At 43.9% G+C, this 18,358-nt stretch overlaps 1 protein-coding gene across 1 annotated transcript in view; it reads right to left on the bottom strand.

Moving 5' to 3' along the window:
• Positions 1 to 341: 341 nt before the first annotated feature.
• Positions 342 to 18,358, bottom strand: part of LRP2 (LDL receptor related protein 2) — a 180,244-nt gene continuing 162,227 nt past the window's right edge. Inside the window, exons 70-80 of the mRNA XM_040636652.1 lie at positions 16,696 to 16,916; positions 15,734 to 15,910; positions 12,948 to 13,067; positions 10,599 to 10,689; positions 9,701 to 9,768; positions 9,394 to 9,511; positions 8,567 to 8,696; positions 7,411 to 7,512; positions 5,759 to 5,866; positions 2,125 to 2,196; positions 342 to 1,935 (exon numbers count right to left, since the gene is read on the bottom strand). Coding sequence (XP_040492586.1) covers positions 1,780 to 1,935; positions 2,125 to 2,196; positions 5,759 to 5,866; positions 7,411 to 7,512; positions 8,567 to 8,696; positions 9,394 to 9,511; positions 9,701 to 9,768; positions 10,599 to 10,689; positions 12,948 to 13,067; positions 15,734 to 15,910; positions 16,696 to 16,916 — 1,363 coding nt within the window. The 3' untranslated portion in view covers positions 342 to 1,779. The remainder of the gene's footprint in view (positions 1,936 to 2,124; positions 2,197 to 5,758; positions 5,867 to 7,410; positions 7,513 to 8,566; positions 8,697 to 9,393; positions 9,512 to 9,700; positions 9,769 to 10,598; positions 10,690 to 12,947; positions 13,068 to 15,733; positions 15,911 to 16,695; positions 16,917 to 18,358) is intronic.

Below are 18,358 nucleotides of genomic sequence, written 5' to 3'. Positions count from 1 at the left end.
TCCGTCCGGCTCCGCACGAGGAGCTCTGAGATCCCTCAGCAGTGGGTACTTTCACGGAGCTCTGGAACACAATTAGATCTGAGAAGGGCACCTGGCTCAGGGCCCAGAATATAAGGAAGGAAAAGAGGAGGTGGAAATTGACTTTGAAAGGCAATGAAGGGGGCTGCTCACCCAGAGTGCAGGTGGGAACCTAAGGCGAGGACTCCTCTCTGGGATTAATTACCCCCACCAAGCTGGTCAGGGCTGGGTGTGCTGTGAGTTCCTCCCCCTCCCCCTGAACCTGAGGCACCCCTAGCTCTCAGGCGGCCTAGCACTCAAAGCCCCAAGCTCTCCGCGCGACAAATACAACTGACCCATGAGCTGGTCTTAAGAAGCACACCGGAGAAGTCTGATAAAATACACATTTATTAGAAATTTCTCAGCAGCATCATTTCCATTTGCTTTTCTAATCAAAGTACATTTCAAAAAAAATTATAATCAGCTCCCAAAATATGAGCCACAAATATTTTTGCGAACTCAGTAATAAAACAATCAGTAGTACATATCCCATCCATCCATCCACCCACCCGTCCGTCCATCCATTCATGGTTTTAAAAATGTGCAATATTAGCACAGAGAGCCAGAAATGCTACGTAGTATGCAAACTGTTTATTCCTGCCATGGTTCCCATCGTGGAGACTACACCCACTATTCAAAAGAAAAATCTAGGCTCTACAGGACACTCCAATACAAATGTACGAGTTAGCCAAAAGGACCTTAAAAAAAGGCTCAAGAAGAACGATTTCCCTTTCTATTCATGTTCAACTGAGGAAATAAATAGTCATTATAATGATATTTTCACACACAGAAACGAAAACCCAGCTGAGGCTTTGCTTAACTGGTATTTGCTTGCACCAAACTTGATGAAGACACAGATTTGGTTTTAGTAATTCAGTGGTCGAGCTCCAGTGTCCAGGGCAGGTAACCGCCTGAGAGGCCAGGAAGGACGGAAATCAGGCCAAAGAGTTCATTCGATTAGATAACAAACTCTTTGCAGGACACTGGGGCTTATGACACGCGACTTTCTCCCAGATGTCGCAAATACAAATGTTGACTTGGCAGCTAGTGAGGTAACGCGCGTGAAAGCGTTCTGGCAACACAAACACGCAGAAGGGTGACACTGAATTGGTTTTCTGCATTTTCTGAGGCGGCTACAGTCAGATCCAGGTGTCCGTACAACACACGGCACCCTCTATTAACAGGCCTACTGATCAGGTTACAGGTGATGGTGAACGTGAATTAAGTGCAGAGGTATAAAAACTGGACCCAAGAGTGGGGCCTGGATTTCCTTCCCGGATAATCCTACAGGGACTAGGAGTGGTACCGCCTCTTTAGACGCGGCTAAAGGCCCCAAGTCAATTCCTTTCCTTGTTGGATATTTACTGTAATGATCACCAACCAATTCAGCAGATACTTTTATCAGCAAATTTAATGATGTGATAATCTTTCCAAAATTTACAAATGTACAGTATATTTATAGAATTACCTTCAGATAGCTTCAGTGCAAAGATATACATATAGTACATTGTGATAATTATCTGTAAAAATAGGAGATGGCATAAGTAAAAAAAAAAAAGACACAAGGCAGAGTTTCCATGGACACTTCCAACTATAGGCGAACCGGGAAAAAATATATATATTTTTTAATAAAGTACTGAATGTTAACTTTCTCTTCATCTGTTTGTAAAAAATATCTGTGCAAAAGTGGGTTTCTAATTATTCCCTCCATAGCTGGCATAGCTATACCTCCGAGTCTTCCCTCACCAGGTTCGCGGTGTCTGTGAAAGTGTCTTCTGTTGCAGTGTAGGTCGGCACCGGGCCTCTCGGGGAGCTTTTAGCCGGGACGGACGGCGCTGGAGGCGGAGCCACAGCCGCGCTGTCCTGCTCATTCTCCATCTAAGACCACAATGGAACACGTATCAGCCATTTATTCCCCCAGCAGGACTAGAAAGAGTTTCGTGTGAAGAAAACCAATCTTTGCCAATTTGCTCAGAATAATCTGAGCGTACATCCCATGCAGCCAAGCAAGTGATTGTTAAGGAAGAACGCCGAATGCTTGTGCTAAGACAAATGGTCAACAATTACCTCTGCGTAGATTGGATTTTCAAAGTTGGTGGTTGGTTTCAGTTTTCGTTTGAAGATACTCCATTTTGTTGCCTAAATGAGAAAGGGGAAAACAGACAACCTTCAGTAATGGAATTTTTTTTTTTTTCCGTGAATTTGTTCCCCTCACAGAAGTTTTAAAATGTCTTCTTAGTAAAGGACAAAGCAAATTTGGACCTGGGACCGTGTGACCTGCCCCTTGGGTAAATTGTTCTGTTCCTCCTCAGATGGTTCCCAAACTGAAACTGAAAAGTCTCTGGGCTCTTTTCATCTAATAAATTTTATAACATTTCCTTGACTTGACATGTATAGTTGACAGAACCTGTGCCTCTAGAATCGAGAAGCTCTGACAAAGGCAAGAGATTTCTTCGTGGGCTGCCAAAAATGTAAGGAAAAAGCCAGATTGTAACTCCCATTTCCTAAAATGGTGTCTTGATCCTTGGTCAATGCAAGCATATCCCTTCTCCCTTCACCATTTCCTCCTGTAATCAAAATAGCCATGGTGATAACAAAAATAACCATTTATTAAGAGTTTACTGGGTATCTACAAGTTTCCCAATTTCTCTTTCTGGCAGCTCTGTGAGGCAGGTGCTCTTACGTTACGGATGAGGAAACAGAGTCACAGCAAGCTCATATAACTGAATTGTGGGTGGAAGAGTAGGCAACGATTACAGGACTCTGAGGCCCATAGACTGAAGAACCCAAAGAGAAATCACCGTAGACGATGGTGGGTCGCCCGGGTCTTGCTGAAAAGCTGCGCACAGTGCCAGCGCTGGACACAGTACGGGCTGCCGGTTGGAAGGAGGCAAGGAAAGAGAAAGCAAGAGAACAGCCATCCTACCCCAGCAGGTAGTTAAGGCAGCCCGCACGTTTAGGGGTATCTCTTGCTCTGTGAAAGCAGGGGGCCAATACGTGAAGGAGTGGGGGGCACATGACCACAGAAGACCATTCACTGTAATCCACACGTAAGTGAGCACCTGCTCCGGACATGACCACCACCAAGAGAAAGATGAACACACTCAGGTCAAGAGCCTGGCCTCGGGACGCTTCCGCTTCCGGAATGGGCTACTTGGAGTGAAGCAATTACTTAGAAGAGCAGCTGCGGTGATTTTCATTTCTATCTCCTTGGGAAGTCCGGTGCATCTCAACCTGACTGTTGGAAAAGGATGGAACTGAGTCACAGGAATTCATGTTCCTAGAATTGAGTCCTTTGAGCCTATCTACCGACGAAAGATTTGTGAGCCTCTTTGGCACATTAACGTTAACCTAGAGAGACCGTAACCACGTGCCTCTATGGCTTTAAGCCACACTGGCTGCTTTCTCAGCGCCCAGGAGACAACAGATACAGGGAGATCGCTAGATACACCACGCAGAACAGACTCAGACGGTCTCAGCCTCAACCGATAAAAGAAAAAAAAAGCAAGAGGAAGAGCCGACATACGGCAAAGATGAAGATGAGAAAGAAAGGGACTGTGACGGGTGAAGATCTACGCTCACTTGAAAAGTCTTCCAGTGATCATTGTGTTTCTGATGACAGATGCGCAGGTCAGAGGCTGCAGCAGCCCCACCACATTCCCCTTCCTGCGCAGGCGGGGAGAGACTCTGTCTAGTGAAGACGATCGCTAGACTTGAAATGGACTGAAAAAAAATAAGTAAATAAGTGGAGAATATAAAGTAAATCTGGCACTGCCTTGGGGTTCAGTCAGATTTAGGGAGTCACACGACATTGTGACACTCAAGTATTTTGGTGTCTGCGGAAAATTAATCTCCAAAATCCACTTTCAAATGTAACCTAAAGAAAAAAATTCAGGGGCGCCTGGGTGGCACAGCGGTTAAGCGTCTGCCTTCGGCTCAGGGCGTGATCCCAGCATTCTGGGATCGAGCCCCACATCAGGCTCCTCCGCTATGAGCCTGCTTCTTCCTCTCCCACTCCCCCTGCTTGTGTTCTCTCTCTCGCTGGCTGTCTCTATCTCTGTCAAATAAATAAATAAAATCTTAAAAAAAAAAAAAAGAAAAAAGAAAAAAATTCAGTTCCTTGAAAAATATGAAACTGAAAATTCCTTTCTAATACAACATTTGTAGGTGTCTGGTGTGTGTGTGTGTGTGTGTGTGTGTGTGTCTCAGGAGAAGAAGGAATTAATACATGAAACATAAAAAGGTAGACAGTTTAATGGGCTCATTAGCATCATTTTTTTTTTTTTTTTTAGAGAGAGAGTGAGTGTGGGGGTGAAGGGAGGAGGGGAGAGGGAGAGAGAGGATCTTAAGCAGGCTCCATGCCCAGCACGGAGCCTGACGCTGGAGTCCAACACGGGGCTTGATCTCAAGACCCTGAGATCATGACCTGAGCCAAAAACAAGAGTTGGAGGCTTAACTGACTTAGCCACCCAGGTGCCCCTCGTTAGCATGAATTTAGTTCAACTTTTATTTTGATCCAAACAAGCTGAACGGGAACCAGTATCTGAGGTGCTGAAAATCCAACATGACTTCCAAGTTAACTCTGCAGATACAAATTATGCATATAGATTATGCAATCTGAGAAATTTGTGTAAATGGTCAGATTTCTAACTACCCTTGGATTTGTTTTTTTACATTACTTTACAGAAGAAGTCATAAAACCTTAGAAGTGAGACATTCAGATCCTTGTGTTCTCTATCGGGAATGTGCAGAGAGGCAGAGTGGAGGATCATTTCTGGGGCCACAATGCACTGGGGGAGACACTACTGACACTTGGTGGACAGGGGCCACGAATACGAAAATGTCCTACAATACACAAAGTTTTGTACCACAAAGCACTATCTCACTTCATATGCCAACAGTGCCCCCAAGAGCAACATTAAGACTCTAGAACCCAGAGGTTAAACAGTCTGCCAGAATCAGACGGCTAGATCTTATTTAGCTTTCGTATGTATCCATTAAAACTAGCGACAGATTATACGTTAACACAGAATTTTATATCATATTTATTTATTGAATTTCTCTCTGTAGACCAAATAGCCTAAAAATTTCAAAGTGCCTGAAAGCATGACAGAGAAATTCCATTAGTGGTCTTTTTTCTTTTACTCTCCAGTGCTAAACACTGTGCCTGGCACACTAAGGGCAAAAACGTTGGTTGGGTGGGTGGATAGATGGATAGACGAAGAGAGTACAAATTAGTGCCATCTCGTGGTGAATACAGGTAATAGCAGTAAAGCTAGGAACACAGGACATTATTCAGGGAACGAAGATGTATGCTATAGAAAAATTGCATTACTTAAAAAAGGAACGGGTCTTCTGCATGTATCCTTGATAGAGTGAGCTCTTTCTTCTTACTAAGTCATTCTCTAAAATCAAGCACCTCCTGGATGGAAGAGCCTAGATCCAGAAGTCTGTTGCCCTTCCTTTCTGTATGGTCTCCCATATCACAAGGAATATCATTCCTATCTCAATCAAAGTGAGAAATGTGGCTTGGAAAGTTTTTCAATTTATTATTTTTTAAAAAGTATCTTTATTAACTGCCTATGTATCTTGGGTCCGTGAGCCTAGCATGGTCTCCCTAGTTTCCCTTAGCATTAGTAAACCCAGCAATTCCTATGCCCTTTGCAAATCCCACATCATTTCAGTAGGCAGCCACTGTTACCTGAGTTCCATCAGCACTGGGGGAAGTTGGCTTTGTGTCCGGAGCTATTTCAGAAGGGTTTACGGGACTTCCATAGTTCTGGTTATCCACGTTTCCAGATACCGTCACCTGTGTGCATATTAAAGGACATTATCCAGTTCTGAAAGAGTCTTGGCTGTGAAGTTTCTCATCAACTCTTTGGTTCTCTTTACTGCCTTGCTTTCCCACAGACATGGCCAGGCACTATTTTTCTTATATGAGACTAATCCCATGGCCCGGGACTAAACACCACTCCCATCTCCCCAAAATCAGGAGCACCAATCACTATGTCATGCCCTAATCCTGGGAAGCGAACACACACATCACGGTCACACTCTCACTTAGTAATAACAATTTTATTGTGTTCTCTGTGCTCCCTTATTCCCACTCTTGACCATATTTTTAGATAAACAGCTCTGGTTGTATATTGGCAACCAAATCCTAGAGGAACAGCATGAATTATTCCCACACTCATCAGAGAACTGAGAATCTCATTTCTGGATATTTAGAGTAAAATTAATAATCTGAGAGGACTGCTTATAAGAAGCTGAATGTTTGAAACAAGAGGCATAATGGAATTAATATGCTTCTAGATATTTTTCTGTAACATTCATGTGATTCTGAAGTTCCCTCTTAAACCCAAATTACTATGAACATATAATTAACAAATTACAAGGCAAAAAATTCACTTTTTCCTGTATTTTTACATTCACTGTTTCATCTCTTCTCAAAAGTGGGTATGTTCGTAAACATGGCCTCATTTTATTTCAGGTGAAAATGCCAAATGAGATGTCACATCTATTTTATCGTGTGATTAGATTTCGCTATCCGGATATCAAAGGATCAGGCAAAATGTTCTCAAGATGCAACTATTTCTGATCTTAGGAAAGTTATTCATAAAATAAACACTTCCATATTTAAAAGGTAACATCTTATGATTTCAAAAGAAGTTTAGGTATTAACAATGAAACCATATTTCACAAAGGCTAGTTGTTCTGACAAAGAAAGGACAGGCTAATAGCTGACAGGCCTGAGAAGTGGTGTGGGAGCTACTGACCCAGATCCAATGAAAAGTTCTTTTCCTTCATCTACACACCTATGTCATCTCCCTGGTCCTCTTAAAAAGGAGTGAGTAATAGGGCTGCACCAAAGGAAGCTTGAGAGATCTGCCTATCAATTCTGGAGACTTCTGTACTTTTCAGAAAACCATGGGGATATCACCTCAAATAACACCCATGTGCTACCAATAAGAACCCAGAGAGTTATCCAGTCCCAAAAATCTCTACATAATGACCTGACAATCATTCACTTGTTCATTTCACAAATATTTACAGAGAGCCTGTGTGTGCCAGACACCGCTTGCCAAGCCCTGAATGGACTCCTAATTCTTGCTCTGGCCACTCAGAATGAAAAGGCTCTTGGTCAGCACCCCAAGAATGGTTGCTAAACCCCAGCAACTATGCAACAAGTTGGTGTCATATCCTTGGGTCAGTCCTGTGACTGCATACAGTCAAGCTGAAGAATGGAACACTGTGTTTCCTTCCATTCAAGGGCTGGCTGGGAGAACCCTAAGAGGTATTATTCAATAGAACAAGATCCAACCACGGAAGCACCTGAAAGGACTGCCTTCTCACCTGGGCTGGCTGAACCACTTTCACATCACTGTCCCTGGATGCATACATCGGGTTTTCAAATATTATGGGCTGCTTCCCCATCTCCATGGCAAAGTTTTCACTCTGATGAAGGAAAAAAATATATATCTGGTTTACACACAAAGGAAGGTGCCCCCCTCATACCTGAAGAAATACCAGCTACTATGCCAAATTTAACCAAAAAGAACTTACAAAAAAAAAAAAAAAAGGCAGGAGACACAAGACACAATGGTTTCCATATGACAAACCATTACACAAAGTTAACAAATGCACTCATTATCAGATCAAGAAAACACTCTCCCTATATCCACACTGTCTTTGGCTCCTTAATACAAACAATTCACTTAGGAACAGAGAAAAGAGTGGGTGGTGGGAGAAGAACAAAGAGGAGAAGAGGGAGATGGGAAAGAGGAAAGAATGGATAATATTGTACTTTAATGCAGGGGCAAACATGAAAGATTTGGGGGAAAGGCAGAGTACTGAAAACGATTTTCCAGTAACGATTATAGAGACTGTACTGGTCTACTCGTAAAGTAGCCATCTGGTCCCCACAGGAGGTGTTACTGTACCCATTACAGATGGAGACAGTGAGGGTCAGAGTGATAACCTCATGCCGACGATTACAGCCTTAGAAGGTGGCAGAATTGTGATTTGAACCAACTGCGGACCCTAAAATCACTGCTTATTCCATCAATATTTTACATGGGTGGGAAAATACGTGAGACTAAGAAACATATTTCCCTACTCCTCCCTTTCACGTGCCAAGAGTCACCAAATAAAAACAACACCATGCTCTCTTTCTCCTCTCTCCCAAAAAACATAAGACTGTTTAAGATTCCTACTAACTTTTATACTGTTTAGGATTCAACTGTGACTTAGAGCAGCGGTAGAATTCAATCATTACTAATATTTTTAGAGACCTTTCTGCAGCAAACTTAATGTTTCCTAATTTGTAAAGGAAGCAAATTGTAGATTTGTAAATTGTAAAGGAAGTGTACACACATAGGTGTGTACATTACTTTGAGAGGCCTACTGTTTCATCTTTTTTTTCTAGGTTAATTTTATTCTCTATAAAAGTGTTTCTTTTATAAAACAGTAAAAATGACAACCTCAAACCATCATTTGCAACCGCACTCACCATCACCATTGAACGATCGATAGCAGACTCGGGCCCAAAACCAGATACTCCAATATCCATGTTAACATCCGCTCCCGATCTGAAGGTCACCCCATTTCCATTTTCAGAGGATTTAACTAGACTGCTTAAACTGAAAAGAAGTAATTGAAACAATGTACAATTTTTTAAACAACCTTTTGCTATAGTACCCTCTCCTCCATATTGCGAAATCTTCCTTAAATGAAGTGCTCGATTCCCACTCTGAATTTACTCCCCAAATACAGTAGGAAGTTGCCTCAGCTACATGGAAGTGTAAAGCACGTTCCCGAACGCTGGAGATTGAAGAAAGAGCAGGAATAAAGCCTGGTCCATCCCACCAACTGTGCTCCAGTCCAACCGGAATGCCCACCAGTGGGCACAACCATTTAAACTATAAAATGTGATCTGCCCCCAGGCTTCAAAGAAGCATTTGTTTAAGAAATGTGATTTGATGGGGCGCCTGGGTGGCTCAGTCGTTAAGCATCTGCCTTCGGCTCAGGGCCTGATCCCAGGGTCCTGGGATCGAGTCCCACATCAGGCTCCTCCGCGGGGAGCCTGCTTCTTCCTCTCCCACTCCCCCTGCTTGTGTTCCCTCTCTCACTGGCTGTCTCTCTGTCAAATAAATAAATAAAGTCTTAAAAAAAAAAAAAGGAAAGAAAGAAATGTGATTTGAAACGATAGCTTTAAGTTCACTACTTTCTGTTTCTGCAGAAAAAAGTAAGCTGCACGCTATGCTTTTTTAAGTTAAAAAAAAATAATAAAACACCGAAATGATTCACAAGGTCACATATTGCCATAATGAAACTGACCTTGGTAGCTTGGGCAGAGAAGGCAACAGAGAGCCAGTTCTCCTGTAGTGGAAAAATCCCAACGCTGCCAAAGCTCCAACGATGATGATCAGGATGACTGTCAGGAGCACAGCCACTGCTGCCAGCAAAGAGGGGAGAAGAAGGGACCACGTCAGCACGTGGAACGGGAAAGGAACCGGAAGACTTCCCAGCGGAAGCCGGGGGTAGAACCACTCATTCTTCAAAGACTGAGTCAAGCAGCATCTAAACAGCTTTCAGCATCGGAGCTGTGCCACATTTCCAGGTTGCTCTTGTTCTTAAAACTTACTTGTTGCTGGAGGGACGCCTTTGGAAAGCCCTATTTCACAGTATTTTCCCATGTAGCCGCTGGGACACCTGGAAGCGAAAGAAGAATGCTCACCAGCTGCGGCCTTCCTGGGCTTCCACAGCTTTTTACAAGCACATCTTCAGGTAGAGAGAGGTCTGACCAAGCAAATTACATGCAGAACAGTCAATGTGTCCTGCGGGACTTTTGTTTACTCTGCCAAGGGATGGTGAACAGAAAGAACAGCAGTCTGGCTTCGAAATTCACTTTCAGTGGTGTGGCCGTGACACCTACAGGGTCATCAAGTAAACCTAGTGCTGTCACCTCTACTCTACGGAGTTCTTCCTTCAGGAATAAAACTGGAAGCCATGATGGTGTTTCTTCCTCTGACACGTATTCGTTAAATACTTCTAAAGACCTCCATTTATCTTGCTCCATGTTAGAGCTTTCTCAACAATTCTTGTTTTTCCAAATCTTTAGCCTAGTCTCTGCTCATCACAAGTGCTTGGGCTGAAGCAGCCCTGCGGACAGCTGGTCTCCCACAATCCTAGCGTCATTAACAACACCAGGTGAGTAGAAAAATGGGGTTGTCGCTTCTCTAACCCCTTGTTAGAGTTGGCCCACAATCCTGTGGCATCTCCTGGGGAGGGGGTGGTGGTGTTGGAAATGCAGAATCCCTGTGAAGGAGATGGGCATTTGATCCAGATGATTCTTATGCACAGTACAGTTTGAGTAGCACGGCCTTAGTTCTCTTCGGACTCCCCCTAGGGAGGGCAAGCTGGTGAAGATGTTAAAATTAGGGAACTGGCAAGGTGCCTGTACTTGTTTTTCTGGCTACTTTGTGTCAAATTCCCCCAGAAGAGGCAAGGCCTACAGCTCGGACCTCAACATTCAGACTTACTTGCATTTGGGGAGGTCATTCTCATCAAAATAGCAATTTCCTCCGTACATACACCTGCATGGGGGGGGCATGTTGATAGGACTTTCGATGGCTGCAGAAAGGGAAAGCCATGCATGTGTTAGTCAGCCACACTCAGCAGAGCGCCCAAACCATGCAAATCTGCTTCAGGCCCAGGGTCAGAGTGGGAAGCGGATGGCGGTGGGGCAGCTAATTAGTCTCCCTATCAAAATGTCACCTGCCACTCAAGTCAGATGACTTTCCTTATCAATAATAAGGTTTGGGGAAGTAACATACATCTGGTGGAAGGAAAGAGGTAGTTTAGAGCATTTCCCCCCAAACAGTGAAGAGACGCTACACTCCAGAACATACATTAACGTTTAAAAGAAACTACGGTAAAGGAATCTCTTAGGACATTCGCGTTCTCATCTGAAGTTTTCAGAATTCTCCTCTGCAAGCCCAATTAAACACCAGAGTTTAATCTGGACACACCTCGAAACTTCAGCTGAAGGCTCCAAAGCATCAGGGACCCATCGATCAACTGACAGACACATAGCGCTCATGCACAGACGCCTGATGGGCAGCTGGTTAGAGGTGTGCTCTTTCTGAAGTCCTCCAAAACTGCCCTTGCTCTGGGCCCCTGTTCCAGCTCAGCCCCCACTCTTCCCTGCACGTGCCTGATGGGGTTTGTTAGTGTTCCCATGTCTCATATGCAGAAGAAGCTCAGTGAGTATTTATCACATGTGTGCTTATTTAAGGAGTTCAGATGCCCTCCTGGCTCAGTCCCTCAATCTGAATCTCTACTCAAAGTTCACTTCATCAGAGAGGCCTTCCTGGAATTCTGTCTAAGGCAACCCAACTCCCACCCCACCCTCATCTCTCTTACCCTGACTTAGTTTTCTCCTTTTGCTTTTACCACCTGACATTATATATTTGGGGGGAGGGTCTCTGTTTACAGTCCTATTAGAATATAAACTCAACAAGAGCAAAGGATCTGTTTTGTTCACTTCTGGTTATCTCCAGCACTTAGTGCCTAGCACAATGTAGGCACTCAAATACTCATCAAATTAACTAATATACCAAACCAAGACCTCATATGGAATAACTACCACCATTAGCATGCTTGCTTTGGTTAGGCTCTTTTAAACAAGAATCTTACTATAATGCACTTGGCAAAAAATGTAAATGAGGAAAGTCGTAGACAAGGTGACAACTTGGACAACACTACTCCTGAGTGTGAAACTGCAGTAAATGTCAGAACCATCCATCTACAGCATAGAACAAATGTCAAAAGCCTGAAATCTTTGTTTGGTTCAAAATATTGCTAAATATTGTAATCTTGCCAATATTTCTCCAGGAGCCTTGGGATCAGAGTGGGGATACGGGAAGGGAAGAGGGGGAAGCAGTTTTCTCTCCCTGAGTTTCATTCTCTAAACCTGCCAACTTTTCAGCCTGGTTGGGAAAACTCAAAAGGTGGTGCCTTGTTTAACCACTTGCTCCCCCTGGTGGCCAACGGCGGTTAAGCACATCCCCATCAGCTAAAACTGAGGGAAGGGAACCATAAAATGGGTCACTAAAACATAAAAACAAGGACATGAGCCACAAAATGGGCCATTAGTGAACTGCAGGATGATTTTTGTAATTTGCATATTAAAAATTGGTTAGGGTCACTAGTGGATACCCATGGTTTATACATTCCTTAATTTAAGAGCCACTGAAGAAAGGTCTTGCCAGGCACAGACCATCCACAGCATTTGGGATGAGAAGTAAACCACGGCTTCCTAATTCTGGCCTCCATCTCCCAACAATGTAAGTTACCTTTTAAAATGCGGCCCTTTTTCACTTGACAAAACTTTGAAATGAGCATGTGAGGAAAACAGTGACCCTCCCCTGGCCCTCCCATCTGTACTGGATAAGGCCCCCCACTTCAGGAACCTAGTTCCCCACTTGAGGCACTCCAGTTAAGACTGAATGGATTCGGGAGCAACAGACTTCCAGTATGGGGTAGAGAAAGGAGGCAGAGGCCTTACAGAAAACCCACTCTTCCACTATCTTTACAAAACAACACAACAGTAGATTTGGGGGCACTGGGATCTACACAGATCCTAGCAAATAATTCTCAGCAATCATCGGAACACCAGTTCTGTTTGGCTCCCTCAGCCCCACTCAGCTCTGTTCCTACTTCTGATCTCTCATCCCTCCTTCCAGCCGCCCGCACTCTATCCTGCAAAGGACCCAGCACACAGGGATTTTTCAGGCTCCCGCAAAAGATGAAACGCTGGGAGGGAGCCTACTGTAGAAGGTAGATGATTGTCCCCAGGCCCCCGGGGCTGCCCAGGCGGGGCCCCTTACCTGCGTTACAATCAGTGCTGCTCCCTGAAATGAAGGAGGAGCCTTGGGGGCAGGCACAGCTGTATCCTCCCGGTCTCAGGAGGCAGAGATGACTGCAGACATTTTTACAGCGGTTGGGCACTGGAAAGCACATGAGAACAGCGGTTAGGGTCTGAGGAGGAAATGAGACCGCCAACCGAGGATATACCCATCAACTGAGCTGTGGCCCTGCCCGGGGACATCAGGGCCCAGGCAACGTCCCAGCACCGCTAGGCTACATGCCACCTGGCTACTCACCTCATTTATACCATGTCTCCCGTGCCGCCCCACCAGAGTGGTACAGCCCCTCCAGCCTACTCCTGTGCCACTCACGTATTCCCCGGGCATTACCTAGCTCCTGCCTTGCCCTGGCGGGTTTGGAAGGCAGGGGTCTAGTCCACTGCATGACCTCAAAAACTATCAACGCAGGGTGGCTCAGATGGTTAAGTGCCTGCCTTCGGCTCAAGTCATGATCCCAGGACCCTGGGATCCGAGCCCCGCACTGGGCTCCCTGCTCAGCGGGGAGCCTGCTTCTCCCTCTCCCTCTGCTATTCCCCCTACTTGTGCTCTCTCACTCTCTCTGTCAAATAAATAAATAAAATCTTTAAAAAAAACCCCATCAACACAAAGCAATTTGAAAGAGTTCAAAAGACCCATAAGACCCTATTATTATGTCAAGACTTGTCATTACCATAGATCCTAATGTGTCCAGATCATACATTAGATAGGATTTCCACCCCGCCCTCGTAGGAAGGCTTTCTTCTGGACTTTGGTTCTGCTACTTGCCAGACAAGGGAATTGAAAGCTGTGATTATCAGAATCACCTGGGAGCTATTCACAACTATGGATGCCCAGTCACAGAAATTCAGATTTAAATTGGTCGAGGATGCAACACAAGTGTTACCGTTAAAAGCTTCTCAAGTAATTCTGGAGTCTTCTGAATTCTACCTTAGCCTATATTATGATTTCTCCAAGGTATAGATGATCTCTAAATTCCCTCTCAGACTAACATTCTGTGATCCTGATTCTCTGACGTCCAATATGTAAGCACAGACACGGCATGGCTATAAAATAAGAAACCATATTCCAAAGTCTCACTCAAAATCTGCCCATTTCTTCAGCTCTCTAAAGCAGAACTTTCCAGGGGCGCCTGGGTGGCACAGCGGTTAAGCGTCTGCCTTCAGCTCAGGGCGTGATCCTGGCGTTATGGGATCGAGCCCCACATCAGGCTCCTCCGCTATGAGCCTGCTTCTTCTTCTCCCACTCCCCCTGCTTGTGTTCCCTCTCTCGCTGGCTGTCTCTATCTCTGTCGAATAAGTAAATAAAATCTTAAAAAAAAAAAAAAGCAGAACTTTCCAAACTTGAACGTAATACAAATCACCTAGGGAATCTGATGCAAAGGGTCTGGGTGAGGCCTGACAGTCTTGCATTTCTCACCAACTCCCGTAAGATACCAGTGCTACTGGTCCATGGCCCACAGTTGCGTAGGGCCTGGAGCAGGACTCTTCAAATGTGGTTCCTTAACCAGCAACATCAGCATCAGTTGGGAACTTACTGGAAATGCACATTTTTAAGCCACCTCAGGGATATTAAATCAGAAACCCCTCAGGTGGGGCCCAACAATACACATTCCACAAGCTCTCTAGAGGATTCTGATCATGCTCAAATGTGAGAACTATTGGTCCAGAGTCAATGCTAATCTGGCACAGCTGGGCTACGTCTCTAGCCTACACAGTAATCAGTACCCTCTTAAGGGGGCCCAGCTGGCTCCAGATCTTCCTCCAACTCCTCGGTAGCCTTCTCTACAAGGACCAGAGAGGGGGCTCACTATGTGCACTGTGCTCTCCCCTCCTGTCTTTAGAACTGCCCAGCACAAGAGCCCCAGGAACATGGAGGACTTAAGAGCTATTGTATCAGTGGGGTTCCTTATATGAGAGATGAAAATAAAACCTCTTTATACAGTTTTGGAGATTAACTGAAGTAACCATCTGTCTGAGTTAACACTTGAAGAGAGAATCTGACTTTGAGAGCTTAATAAAAATCGATTTCCTTTCCTCGCTCCCTTCCAGGGTGCCTGGGTGGCTCAGTCGGTTAACCGTCTGCCTTCAGCTTCTGCTCCCTGCTCAGCAGGGAGTCTGACTCTTCCCCCATCTCATGCTCTCTCTCTCTCTCCACTTTCTCTCTCTCAAATAAATAAATCAAATCTTAAAAAAAAAAATTTCCCTTCCCTTTCACCTTACTCCATTCAATGGTGAAGGATGAATTAGAACACAGGTAACCTGATGAAGCAGGATCCACAACAAAGAAAATGGGAAAGAGGAGAGGGGATACAGACACATATGACTGACAATTTTAAACCGAGGCTCACATAGCTCAGGATAACCTGACTAGCCTAGCCTTAGAACAGCAAGAGTACGTAACACCAACCATATCCACGAAACCCGTTGTAACCCACCTAAGCAGGGGTTTGATGCCTGCTGGATTCTGTGGCCTAGAAGTATATACCTGTACTCCAATGAAGACTGAAATATTTTTACTTCACATCTGCTGGTGATGTACATAATTACATCTGACCTCCAATTTTATCTTTCTTTGGTCAAAATGGTTCACACACACACACACACACACACACACATATGCACTCACACCGTTCATGTACCAAGAGATCAGACTATTATAATCCACTACCACTTTCCAACAATATAGCCATTAATTTGAAATAAGGTTTCCAGATAATAAGGAACATCTTATTCCGAGGTTGGTGTTACCTGACTGATCGTATCTATGTTGATGGAAGATTCGAACTTGAGTGAGCCATGGGTTCACCATCAGCATTTTCTCTTTCTCATCTCGCCCAAATTTATCTTGCTTCCATACTTCTCCCTTATCCTTAGATATCCAGTAAAACTGGCCTTCAAAGATGTCCAGACTATATGGGTTCGTTGCTGTTTACCCACAGAGGAAAATCAAAACAAAACAAAGTTATTGAATAGGAAATACCCTACTCCTCTTTTATATCAGATGTCACTATGCTTGAATTAATCCCTAATACAACATTCAGGCAGACTTTCTGTACATGTGACCACAGAAGTGTGCTATGTTGGGAGAGCAAGATGGTAGACATTAAACTAGGTTTGTGCCTACTGGTTGATAACAATTATAGAGAATCTGCTCACTTTCAAGTTGCTGATTTAATTTTATTTTTGGACAACAATTTGGATGGCAGAGATTCTATTTTTTTTTCTTCGAACATAAGACATCACTTATCATATAAAGCTCTTATTTACTGGATTGTTGCAATTCTGCCAAAATCTGGATAAGAAAACAAAATATTTCTCTCCTTCTAGATGTTTCCATTTTACATAATGAACAATTGAGCGTAATAAAAACAAATGGGTCTAGAAGTGGTGAGACATGGATTTCCACTGGTTACACATGAAATGCCACTCCATCAGGCCAACCTAACAGGAAACTCAGTTATTTCAGTATCTGTTGCTAAGAGCACCTTTTAAAAATTATGTTAAAAGGAAAAAAAAAAACACCTTAATTATTGCTAACGCATTCATTTGCATTTAAATCAGCAGCTGGAGATTGGAGGGAGTGGTCTCTAAGAACTTTCTAAGAACCTATACCAACCTAAAATCAGGTCCCTCCTGGAGAAAATGGGCAAACTCTAGAAATATATTTCTTGATTATATAAGAACATATTAAAACCTAACCCATTTCTAACCTGCATTTGCAACGATTCTCCTATCAGTCCCATCATGTTTTATAGTTTCAATATTGTTCTCCTTGAAGTCACTCCAGTAGATCCGGTCATTGTTCCAATAATCAATAGCAAGGCCTGTGGGCCAACCAAGGTCCTCCTGAACCAGGATTTTCCGATGCTGTCCATCCATCCAGGCAGACTCGATTTTAGGTTCTCCGCCCCAGTCAGTCCAGTACATAAGCCTGTAACAGAAGGTTTTCTCTTTTTAACACTTCATCTAGTGAGGCTTCTCCGCTGAAGCAGGGCATGCACTTCCAGCCAGGAAGTCAACTGTTTGTCACAGAGGTCTGGGTGCTAAGCGACACTGTTTTTACACTTTACTTTAGAGACAGGGTGAGAAAAGGAGGAGCCAGTGCATCTGTGCTCGATCCTTCCTGAAAACTCCCTCCATAGAAATTGCCCAGCCCTGATCGAGTATATATATATTCAGACACTTTAAAATGTATAAGCACAAAAGCTGTTCATTCTTCATAAAATATTTATTGAATGCCTTATGTGTTAGCAGCACTGCTTGTGCTTGAGATGTATCAGAGAATAAAATAAGAGTTCCAATTTTAAAATTTTGCATCCAATTAATAATTACAGAAGAATTGCACAGACCAGGGCTGACACCACTTCCAATACCTGGAAAAGACCAGGCAGGCAAGATAAATGAGCGGAGCACGGCAGTTATGAACATCAAGTGATGGTGAGAGCAAAGCCCTATCTAGAAGTTCCAGGCAATACTGTATCAAGAAAGGCACCCCTACTGGTGCACCTAGGTGGCTCAGTTGGTTACGAGTCCAACTATTGACTTCAGTTCCAGTCATGATCTCAGGGTTGTGAGATCGAGCCCCGCACCAGGCTCCGCACTGGGCATGAAAACCTCTCCCTCTCCCCCTCCACCCTTCCTCCCTCTCTAAAAAAAGAAAAAGAAAAGAAAGGCATGCCTACATAGTGCTTTCAGTTGTTCTGATTTTTCAAGCCAAAAATATAGCTTAAAAAATTGTTTTAGGTTAGTAACTAAGTTTTATTTATTTTTATTTAATTTTTAAAAGATTTTATTTATTTATTTGACAGAGAGAGAGACAGCCAGCAAGAGAGGGAACACAAGCTGGGGGAGTGGGAGAGGAAGAAGCAGGCTCCCAGCAGAGCAGGGAGCCCGATGCAGGGCTCAATCCCAGGACCCTGGGATCATGCCCTGAGCCTAAGGCAGACGCTTAACGACTAAGCCACCCAGGCGCCCCAGTAACTAAGTTTTAAAAACCTTAAAGCTCTGTTTAGTTCAAGTCCAATATGTCTGTAGGCCATACTGAGCCTACCAGCCACCACTTCGCAGCCTCTAGTCTAAACCAATCATCAGGTAGAGACCAACCCTTAAATTCTATTGAGAAATGTGTGGAATTTAGACAAACTGGGTTATAGAAAAAATGTGGCCAGAAGGCTTCCCCTTACACAGTATCAGTCTGAAGCCTGGATGGTCCTAAATGATCTTTAGGGCATACTACAATTCTTTAAATTAGTCAGTGATGCCATTCCAAATAGTCCAAGGACAATTTCAGTACAATTAGGAAAAAATAAGATATTAATTTTTGACAATCCACTGGAAAGTATCTAGAACATGAAAAGACTCCTTCAAGTACTT

This window comes from Ursus maritimus, unplaced genomic scaffold (assembly GCF_017311325.1).
Source record: "Ursus maritimus isolate PB19 unplaced genomic scaffold, ASM1731132v1 scaffold_1, whole genome shotgun sequence".
Lineage (NCBI taxonomy): Eukaryota > Metazoa > Chordata > Mammalia > Carnivora > Ursidae > Ursus > Ursus maritimus.
Note: the sequence above shows the minus strand (reverse complement) of the source record. Positions and strands in the feature narration are given on the sequence as shown.